This window comes from Epinephelus lanceolatus, chromosome 19 (genome assembly GCF_041903045.1).
Source record: "Epinephelus lanceolatus isolate andai-2023 chromosome 19, ASM4190304v1, whole genome shotgun sequence".
NCBI lineage: Eukaryota > Metazoa > Chordata > Actinopteri > Perciformes > Serranidae > Epinephelus > Epinephelus lanceolatus.
In genome coordinates this window covers 9490452-9502112 of record NC_135752.1, presented here as the reverse complement: position 1 = coordinate 9502112, position 11661 = coordinate 9490452, and the positions used below count along the sequence as shown (strand labels likewise).

At 40.1% G+C, this 11661-nt stretch overlaps 1 protein-coding gene across 2 annotated transcripts in view; it reads left to right on the top strand.

Annotated features, from left to right (window-relative positions):
- The window catches only part of erbin (erbb2 interacting protein), a 68590-nt gene that overhangs the window by 35839 nt on the left and 21090 nt on the right, over window positions 1–11661 (top strand). For both annotated transcript variants that reach the window (XM_033646538.2, XM_033646539.2), the window contains exons 7-13: window positions 2518–2574; window positions 5438–5501; window positions 5841–5915; window positions 6679–6823; window positions 8024–8096; window positions 10453–10582; window positions 10693–10808. In XM_033646538.2, coding sequence (XP_033502429.1) covers window positions 2518–2574; window positions 5438–5501; window positions 5841–5915; window positions 6679–6823; window positions 8024–8096; window positions 10453–10582; window positions 10693–10808 — 660 coding nt within the window. The remainder of the gene's footprint in view (window positions 1–2517; window positions 2575–5437; window positions 5502–5840; window positions 5916–6678; window positions 6824–8023; window positions 8097–10452; window positions 10583–10692; window positions 10809–11661) is intronic.

The window sequence follows — 11661 nt, the reverse complement described above, 5'->3', positions numbered from 1 at the left end:
ACAGTTTGTGGAGATTTAAAAGGCATTTTACCTGTGAAATAACACCTGTGATTAAAAAAACACCCCTGCTCTGTTTTTCTGCCGCATACCAAATTATTGTTTTGCTCTACTTAGTTACGTTATGATTAGGGTTGGGTACCGAAACTCGGTACTTTTTGTACTTGGTACCGATTCACGTTGGTACTACCGAGTACCGATTCACTTAAAATGAAACGGTGCCAAATTTTGGTACCTGAGGTGGAGGCGGAGCGAGAGCGCATGACTCGCACCTCAGACTCAGCAACAATGGCAACAAAAACAATGTGCAGACAAAAGTTAACGTGCAACACTGTTCCTAAATGTTCTCAATAAAATGTTGAAACTGAGAAGTTTAGACTATGGGCCCGAACGATGCATAGTGCGTCCAAATTCACACCCGTTCTTCTCTGTGGATTTTCTCCGCGACCGTGCGTCGTAGCGAGAAGCCACACATATCAGCGGAAACAGCAGAATTGTAGCTTTCCGACAACACCAAGCACTTGTCGGAACTCCAATGTTTTCATAGTGAAAAATTACAATAAAATGATGTATAACAGAGCTTTCATACAGCTTTGCACACACGTTACTCTTGGATGGATTACTCGCGAACGCAGGCTCGCACAGAAATGCCACACATATCACATGAAAGCGCAGGACCACACACATCATTGTGCTGTCATCCCATCACGCTCTAAATACAGATCAATTGTCTACAAAATAAAAACCTGACGAATTTCTTTACAATCCATTATACAGATCTTGTTATCAGTCACTTCATATAGTGAGGAATATCGTATCTTACCACGTCTTAGGCTTGTGTGTGTTTCTCCCTGTCTATCCACATTTGTAGTCCGGCTTTCAAGATGCAAATATCTCCATATTGTCCAGTTGACACTCCATCAAACTTTGTATGACAAGACCAGCCACTTCACCTTTGCGCACCCAGACAACTGCAGCCTAATTATGAATGCTGACAGGGCCGTAGTCACCATATACATTGAGGGGGACATGTGTCCCCCACCAATGCCCAAAATGTCTCCCCAATATATAACTGAAACTGAAAAACAAATATTATTTTCTAGGACATCATTGCACTTGGTTGACTATTTTTCTATGATCTTAGATATAAATATTGCATGTCTCTTTCAGATAAAACACATTTTTGACTTGTGAATGAGTCAATGGAATTTCTTGCAATAATGAGAAAATACTGGCAATCATGTCCGCCTGGCACAAACCACATGTTTTGGACAACTGTGAAGTGACAGAATGTCCCACCATCATGGTTCTTATAATGCCAGATTCCAGAGAGTCTCCCCTCTTCATATATGGCAGAATATGTCTTTTTCCAACTTGCTATGCTGAGATACATGTAAAAATGTAACAATTTAGGCACACAGATTTGTTTTTTTCATTGATATAAAAATTAATATAAAATATAGGCGCATAGAAGAACATAAAATGATGGCAAATCTGGTTAGCCCAGATTGTCCTGAAAAAAACAAGATATAGCATGTGTATGTAGCCTTTATAATGACTGTGATATGAGCTTAAAAGTAAAGGCAGTAAAAATACCCCAAAAACGCCTAGGGCCCATAGGGTTAAAAGGTACCGAAATAAGGTACCGTTTGGTACCAGTACCGAATTCCAGATACCGGTACCGGTACCGTATCGGTTCAATTATGAACGGTACCCAACCCTAGTTATGATATGACATATTCACGTCTATTGTTTTAAGATGTGGTTCCTTTTATTTAAAGGCAGAACAGGTTGTTTCGTTAAACCAGCTGGATTAGTCATGCTCATACTGTTTGTAGTTTACACAATAGTTAGTGTTGAGCTTTCTGATTACACAAAACATGGCTGTGCGTTGCCCACTTGTCGGCCTCCTCATCTCCTCTTTAACATACTGTACAGCATAGCTGGTTATAGCAGATAAGCCTGCAGAGGAAATCATGGCTGCTGTCATTGCTCAAAACTCCATTCTACACAATAGTGCTGTAAGCTAGAATATGATGAAAGTGTCGTTATTGGGAAGTACTGGAGAATAATTTTAAAAACTAATGGTGCATTTGTAAATCTAATCTGATGCTCTACACTTAAATGAGAGCACTGTTTTCCAAAGAAACAGAATGTTCTGTATCTACAATCATTGACAAACGGTTAAGGTAATCATATGTTTACTCTGCTTGGTGCTCCGCTGTTCTGAGAGTGGTGTTCTGAATAACTGAACGGTACATTCCAGCGCTCAGAATTTAGGAACGGTCCAGTTTGTAGCACAGTGCGCCCTGACCCTCAGAGTGAGTGTTTACGATCACACACCAAGTATGACTATAATTGAACGCTGAGTTACAGTTGAAAAAAAAATTGCAAACTCAAGTAATTAAGGTAGAAAAGGTTACTGCAGTATGAAGATCAGATGTTAGACGATATCATTTAAATATTAAGTGTTGCTGTAGTCCTAAACAATTATGACATTGGCTTTTTACTTGATTGCAGGTTGACTAAACTACAGATCTTGGAGCTGAGGGAGAACCAGTTAAAGATGTTGCCAAAGTAAGTTGTTTTTTTTTTTCAAACATGAAATATATAGCGTTCATTTTTTTACAAAATGAAATGAGCACTATCGCTGTAACAGTCATGCTTGTGTCATGAAGTGTGTCAAGAATTTTTACCCTTCCTTCCTCCCTATCTCCTTCCTCTCACAACCCCTGCAATGTCTCAGCTGTGTCCTCCATCCTGCCTCTTTTTAGTGTAGATTCCCTCCCATACCTCTAACTGTAGCATTAAATTCCACTGTTACGTAAGAGCCCCCTGTGCTTGGCTGCTTGCTGTGGCAGGTTTTATAATCCTCCACTGAGACAGTGGTGAGGGTTATTTCACCATTTGAGAAGGGTTACAGTGCCGCTGGGACAAAGTGTCCCACGAATATTTGAGAAAGCTCCAGGTGATTGTGGGGGGAAGTTACTTTCCTTTTCTGTCTTTTCTTCATGCTTCACTTGCCGTATCATTCCATTTTATGTCCTTCCCATTTTCCCAGCAAAACTGTATTTCCCTATTTTTTTTATCCTTTCCTCCCTCTGGCTGAGTTTCCTTTGTTATCTCACTCACTTTCCTTTTTCTTATTTTTCATTGACTAACTGACGGGCCAGACGGTGCATAAAGTGCTGTGCTGCAGCTCAGAGCGGATCCTCTCCTCTCGCTGTGTTTATGTGACAGAGGCTAGACCTGTTAAAGGCTGGAGCCCTGACAAAGAAAGGACTAATGATCGGGAACGTTGCCAGAGCAACACACAAGCATTTCAGAGATGTAAACAAATGTGTGCGTGCACAAAGGGGGTGCAGCAGAAGTCTTTTCAGGGCTTCCACATAGAAAGTGAAGCCTCTTTTCTCTCAGTGCATGGACACACACCGAGCACATGCATAAACCAAATGTTTCTCTGTATTTTAAAGAAGGATGTTGTGTTCCTCACAACTTGGGGTCATGAGCCATAGTGTGTGTTTTTTCACTGGTGAACTCACTTTCTAGATGAGCCAGCACAGCTCATTCTTACCCCTTTCAGCTCACACGGGGGTCACTGGTGTTCTTGCCAACTTTGAGGTAAGAATGTGACAAAGCTGGCTAATGCTCAACTACATCAACATGATTAATGTTTTCATAGGGCACCAAGTGCTAAAAGAAATCACCAAACAGCTTAAATCATTTTTATAATGTGTGTGTATGTCTTACATTCTCATTTTATGAGGAGCACCTAAAAACAAAACAGGCTCCACAGTAGTGTTGGTGGGCCTCTAGTTTCCATTGCTGTGCTGAATCTCACTCATGCCTTAAGGAAACACAGGTTCATCCCTGCTGTGTGAGGATCATCATATCTGTTCCCAAACACAGCTCAGTACATTTCTATTTTATCGTCAGTCGCTTTAGTTTTGTTTTGTTTTGCCAGAAGTTAATTAGCGTATCACAATTCTTTACCCTGACTCAATTACACAATTTAAACTCTTGTTCCCAGTGTGTTTTATGAGAGGAACCACCCTCAATCAACAACACTAAGACAATGGGAAGAACAGCAAGTTAACTTTGTGTTCACATTTTACTCTTGAAAATCTTAAAGGCGAGGCACTACAACTGAAAACATGGTTTTTCATGAGCTGGTCAATTTGAGATTTTGGGATATTCTGCTTTCGTAACATGTCATCTTTCAGACTAGTTCAGATTTCTGTTGTGGAAATTTATGCAGAGTGCATTTTTAATTAGATAATGCACCATGTGCATATTTAAACAAATTTAAATAAATAAGGTTTCATGGTGGTATCTTTTAGTTAAAAGTTTCACCCTAGTGTCTTAATCATAGTGTTTGAAATTTTACATTACATATCTTCTGTGGCCATTTTAATCAAAATAAGGTTTTTTCCAGACTTTATTTTAACTTCAGTTGCCCTTACACCCACCAGAGTTTTATTCTGAAGGTTTCTACTGACGCAATAATTCATATAACATTCAAAGCCTGATTTATAGAACATTTTACTCTGAAAAACATGGCAATAATAGATGTTGTTATGGCTGATGACAATATTTTGAACGATGGAGTGATAAAAGGAGGTCTGTACAAACCTTTGACTGGAATATGACAACAAAATGAAAAAAGAATTTTGAACCTGGCTTTATCCAATGTTTAGATTTCTTTTCTGGAAATGTGTGCAAATTAGTACAAATTTAAGTGAAAAGTGCCTCATTTGTGTATTTAAACATAACATTTCAGGAAAAATAATTGACTTACTGTAGGAAAGGACTGGGGAAAGTTTCATAGTGGTATTTGGTAGTTAGAAATTTTACCCTATTCACCCTATATTGGGGTGTTTCCCCTTAACTTGCAGTTCTTGAGACTTTGTTTTGCTGCTGCCATTGAGGGATAAATTCCCCCAAAGGCATGTCATCCGTAGATTTTGAGGAATGGGAGAGTGAGTTCACTCTTGCGGCTCAAAACATGAAAGAAGCCTTTAGAAGAATATTTCACTTCCAATTTTCTGTCACTGGTAATCAGTTAAATACAGTGACAACTGTTAGCAGTTGAATAGTCCTGGTTTTTGTCTGCTTGTTTACAGTGTAGCAGAGAATGTGAGACTGTGACCTGAATGTGGAGCGAAAACTCTGTAGCGAGGCTTAGGGCTAGCATACGTCACATTTTCCATTATTTAAAGCATATTTCTGTCACGCCTGAGCTGTTGAAGGTATTTATTTCCTCATAAAATTATTCAGTGAAAGGAGCAAGGGCAGAACATGTATGCTATCCAAAACTTGACATGAAAATTGACAGATAATCATTTTCTTTTGGTGTGCTTTGTAAAGCCCTTGGCCCGCATTGCTTTTAATCCAGGCTGATTTCAAGATCTCACTCCCTGTCTGTCCTGTGTGTCTACAGAAGCATGCAGAAGCTCACACAGCTGGAGAGGTTGGACCTGGGGAGTAATGAGTTTACTGAAGTGGTGAGTATGTCAGTCGGTCTGTCAATGCCCAGGGCTTATTACTGTCCTGTTGGTGATGTTGCCTCCTCCTTCTTTTATTTCTTTTCTTCATTTTCAAAATGGAAGCTCTGTTTTTAATGTGCTTATTTGTTATCATTGGCATATAACATTCATTAATATACAATAATCACTGTGGAATAAATAACTGGCCTTAAGATTTACTTTTATCTTGTTTTTGAGCTAAGTTTCTCATCCTGTCTCTGCCCAGCAGACACACACACACACACACACCCTTAAACACTCATACTGTACACACACATCCCATGTGCTTCACCTCTTCCCTCCTCTTTACATCTACAGCCTGAGGTGTTGGAGCAGCTGACTGGAATTAAGGAGCTGTGGATGGACGGGAACAGACTGACATTTTTACCTGGGGTATAATTTACAGTCAATCCTATACACACTTTTAGAGGCTGCTGTGCCCCAAAACATCAGTTTGAGATTATTCCCCTTGATTTTCAATCTATGTGTCTGCTTAACTCTTCATCAAAATGAACCACAGTCAGTTTGCATCAGGCTTTCAGCCCTCAGAAAACCAGCAGAGAAGGAGCTGCAGTTAGAAATTGTTCTCTTGCTGGGTGAACACAATTAGACAGTTTTAGAGAGGAAAGTGCAGACGTTTGGGTTTGCAGATGTCCCGATAATAATTACACAAAAAATCTGCAGCTGTGAAGTAAGTATTTTCCTTCAACATAATTAATGTATAATGATGTTTTGAGAGTCGGAATGTGTTACATTAGAATTCATTTTTCATCCAAATGACCAGCTTGTTTGTAACTGGGTCACAATTAAAGCATTAGCTCTTCTGCCAGCATTTCAGCAGCATCGGCTGTAATCACAGTCTGGCCTTTCAGAGGCAATGACGTCTGCTAGGAATATAAACCAAAACTGAATGCAGCAATTGTTTTCTGTTTTATATAATATGTTATAATTCAACCGTGGGGTGATATCATGTCTGGGATTCCCCTACATAAGTTACCTCTACCTCTCTGCTGAGGATGTTTTGGGGAATGTTTTAATCCAAGGCTTCTGTTTTCAGCCAACACTGCTACCTAATCCTCAGATAAATTAAGTGAGGGTAATGAGATATCAGTGAAAATTCAGTCTATTTAATGTGCGTCTCCATTTATGTATCCAGATGCTGGGGATGCTCAAGCAGCTGGTATACTTGGATGTGTCCAAGAACAACCTAGAGATGGTGGATGAGCAAATCTGTGGCTGTGAGAACCTGCAGGACCTTTTGCTCTCTAACAATGCCCTCACACAGCTGCCAGGCTCCATTGGTAAACATTACAGGGCACACACACACACACGCGCACTTCTTACTTGAAGAAAATTTATTATGAAACACCTTAACTCTCTTTCAGCTCTTGCCAATGCATCCTTCATGACTGCATCCATTTATATGTTGTAGGTGTCTAATTCCCATAGATGGCAGGACAGTGGTATTCCTGCTTAGCTGAAATTTATTTTCATAACACCACAAGTGTACCAACTTTCAGAAATAATCCTGCAAGAAATCTCCAGTTACATAGATAGTCAAAGGTGTAGACAGTGCAGAAGTACCACGGGATGTTGAGTTTTAACCAAAGTATTCTCAAAATTACGGCACAAGTATAAAACATATGGGAAAAAGTTAGGTCTTACAGCTGCTCTTTTCTGATTTTATGTCATTTTCTCAGTTACTATGGAATCTTTTCTTTTTATTTTTAGTTCTTTTGGCTCATGGCTCACGGCTCTTTTTAGCTTTCACGGATGTATAACGTGACTACAAGGAATTTTAAATCGGTTATGAAACAGTGTCCATTTAATACTGATGCCTCTATTTCGGAGGACAGCGCAACCCGCTGTGGACAGACCCAGGTTCGGCTTTACAGCTGCCTTTGACCTGCAGTCCGAGCTCCAGCAGCAAGAGCTCCGTGCCCAGGAGCAGAGCTTCGCCTTGTTGCTCCACCGGTCCCTGGTGATGAGGGTCCCCAGGGCAGCAGTGTCCGTCTCTGGCCTAGACTACACTGAAACACAACAAATATGTCACATAGATTATGACGCAAGTGTACTCTGGTACAGAACACCATTACTAATGTGAATGCTGAGCGGCAGGGGAGTGGAGCGGGGGGCAGTCGTACTTGGGCACAGTGCAAATCATCGTACCTAATATGAAAGTGCCCTTAGATCTTTAAGGATAAAATGGAGATATTTGTAATTACTTGCTTCCTTTCATCTCTTGGGGAAAAAGCAATGTTCATATGTCAAGACCATGCTAATTAAATCAGATGAGTCTAGCTGCACTGTGCCATAGAGTCAGGGTTGATTACTGCTTAAGTGATTATGGTATTGATGACAGTACGAATTCATCCAATTAACTGCTGTAATGGATCTTCCTCTTTGTGGTGCAACAAGAAGTTATAATCAATAACTGCCCTGAGCTGTTGAATGCATCTCTCTAATTCTCTCTCTCTCTCTCTCTTTTCCTCTTGCTATAGGCTCACTAAAGAAGCTGACCGCACTGAAAGTGGATGAGAACCAGCTGATGTACTTGCCAGACTCAGTTGGAGGGTGAGCATAACAGCAATAGTTTTAATATGGGCAGAATAAAACCCGGAGATCAGTGGATTATTGTGCTGTTTTCATCTGCCATCCACTGATGGCATAAAACGTCTGTCTGGATAAATCAGATATTCCCATTAAACATAATGTGTTCCCATCCTTTATTTGTTTCGGTCTAATGCTCATGATATCGAGTAACTTGATAACGGCTGTGGTCATGAAGTATGAATGACGATAATTAAATGTCATGGTTCTAAGGCTTTCATATTGATTTATAGAAACAATGTTTGTGAATGCTTTATTATAATCCTGGGCCATATGACCCTCCAATACACTACTGATTAAATCAGGCATAGCTGTTCTCAGACTGATACTGTCTGCAGCAGGCAGGTAAACCCAGCAGCCAACAGCTGCTGAGGTCATAGTAAGTGAATCAGGGCCTCGTCCTGACCTTTCACCTAATGTGAGTCATTGAGGTCCAACACAGAGATTAAACTCCAGTTTTTGTTTTTTGTTTTTATCTGTCCACATCCGTGAGAGAGACAATTCTACACTGACTTTTACTTCTATTATTACAATTATCCCAAATGTGAGAATGTTTCTTCTTGTGTAATTTGACACAGATTATGTTACAAAGCCTATGGTTTAGTTTAATCCTATGCAAGGATTTTAGTTTAAGCAAACTGACTTCTTTTTTTTTTTTCATTTATTATACGTCGTTGATTTTATGTTGCCCATCCACTGTTGTTTCTGTTTTATATGCAGCAGGGAGCGGTCAGATCATGTGTTTTGGTGACACATAGTTCTGTAACAAAGTAGCTCTCCTGCTAGTCAGACTCCTTTTGCATTCATCTGTATCCCCAGAATGCATTTGCATTTTTCATTCAGCAGAAAGCCACAGCTGCTTGGCACTTGTGTGTCAGCGTGGGCTCAGTTGAAATGTTAGTACTTTACAAGATGCGTCATGAAGCTTTTAAGATGTATCAGTGCTGTTGTAAATGTCTGTTTCACTGTTACTGTAAGTTATTATCACAATAACTGGCATGGATGGAAGTCAGTCTTCGGTCTTGTTGTAGGATAATTCTGAGAGTTTTCAACATCGTTTAGCCATTTCTTGTATTTGTATATTTGAAGAGGGGGTCTCATGCTGCCCAGTAATGACACCTGATTTGACAGACCAAAATATTCAGTCCTTATTTTACCACATTGGCATTCTAAATACTTGACATATAGTAGAAGTCTGATGTAGCAGATTCCACTGATTATTTTTCTCATCGAATTCACTTAACTTAGTGACTAACCAGTTGTATAATGTCCTCTGTGGCTCTGGAGGTAGGTTTCAAAGTGAAATAAAATATTATCGTGGTTGTCGGGGCATAGGAGTGGAGATTACAAATGTATAATAGTAAGCCTGCGTCACAAACTGGGGATGTGGACCTTGAAATATGTAGGCAATTAACAGGCAGGAAGGGTCTAACAAAAAGTTGCTACTGAAATGCATTAAAGCCTTGTGTCTACCAAGCAGTCTGATTCAATTCAGTTCGGTTCACTTTACATTACAACGGTTATTTTTGTGTTTCTATTGTCAAAAGTTGTGGTTGATTCTAATAGAACCGTTCTGCTCCATCCTGTTTTTTTTTTTTACCCCTCTGTTGTAGTACCTAACACACTGATCTGATACTAAGAGTTGAAGCTAGAAACACTGTTGTCCGTCAGTTGGTTAATAGAATCGTCACTCTTGCTTGAAGGACTCAATTCACAAATCCACCATTTTTAAATATACTGCCAATTGCAGCATGGACTCTAAACACTCTAGCGTTTTCTTTTCTGTTCTGAAAATGTCAGCGTGCAACTCCATTCCGTGGCTGATAGGCGAGGTGCAGACGTTCCTCTGCATTGCCCTTGAACAGGAAATACAGCAAGAACAGTATAGAGCAGTGATGCAGCAATTACTTTACAGTAACAACTCTGCCTAGTGCCTACATTTAAAAGTACTGTCTGTGGTGGAAATGCAGAACAGATCTGGAATTAAGGTACATGTCTGCATGGGTTACATATGGATTGTAACGGTACCGTACCATAAATGTTTGGTAGAACCACGGCTGATGGGAACTGTAGGATCCAGGGTTGAGGTCGTAATATCCCTGCGTCCAGTGCTTCAGTTTGATCGTTCATTGTTAAATCTGTCTCTTTAAAGTCTCTAGACTTTATGGAAGTACATTACTTGATCACTAGAGCATCCTTTTAACTTTGATATTGCAAGTTCTTCAAATGAGATTAATCTTGTTTCACATAGAATGTGTTGTACGTATAGTCATTACACCACATGTTTAAATCATCGTTCTCCTGCTTCTTTCTGCACCAGGCTGACAGCACTGGATGAGCTGGACTGCAGTTTCAATGAGATTGAAGCCTTGCCCTCTTCCATTGGCCAGTGCGTCAGCATCCGCACCTTCGCTGCAGATCATAACTTTCTCACAATGCTTCCCCCCGAGGTGAGTATGCACAATGGTGTCTGTATGTTAAATGATGTGGCAAGCCAGTCTGCTCAGCTGTAACAGCTAGCCTTGTTGGCTCATGACTCTTTGGTTTCCTTCCCTCACAGATGGGCAACTGGAAGAATGCAACTGTGCTGTTCCTACATTCCAACAAGCTGGAGTCTTTGCCTGAGGAAATGGGTGACATGCAGAAGCTCAAGGTTATCAATCTAAGCAACAACAAGTGAGTGTAGACTGACAGCATTCATGCATAATAAGGTTCAAGTTCAAGGGTGAAAGTAATCAGTTTTTTCTTTGTAGCATAGAAGTCATTATAAAGCATGAATTCCAATCATTCTCTGACTCCACTTTCTCAAATGTGAGGTTTTGCTTTTCTCTGTTTGTCAGTGGAAATTTAATCTATTTTAAAGACATCACTGCAGGATTAAACCTGGCATTTTATAGACAAATCGATTCAACAAGAAAATAATCAGCAGATTAAAGAGTTGTTCCAATACCGATGCCAGTATGGAAAATGCTTCTGATACTGTCTAAAATGCTGCATTGGTTATTGCTGAGTACGTAAGTCTAAATTGATTTTAAAGTAGTCTCACACCTGGATAAAATGGCAGTTTTCCCAGAAATCAATTCTTATTCACCGCTCTGAAACCGTAGTCTACTAAACAAGTTGCACTGTGCAGCCGCTGGCAACAACAGTTTTATGGCCCTGACACATCAAGCTGATGGATGGCCATTGGTCAATGTCAGGCCAGTCAGTGAGTGTCTGTCTCCCTAGTTTTTGCGGTGTGTCCCGCACTGTTGGGGCAAGCTTAAAATCACTCTCATTGTCAGTTCAGTTCAATGCGTGAGAAGAGAAACAGTAAGTGAGAAAAGTAAACAGCTGAGGTCAAGAAGGCATGAGATCAATTCTAAAGTTTATTTTATTTAGCCATTGAGCTCTTAAGCAGAAATAGTTTGTAACTGTTTGTGTTGTTGTTCGATAGTGCACAGTAATGCTTTGTTCTTTCAATATTGGGTTGTGTTCTTAATGTTCTAACACTGACTAACTAGCGTCAAATCCAGTTTCACTTCTAAGT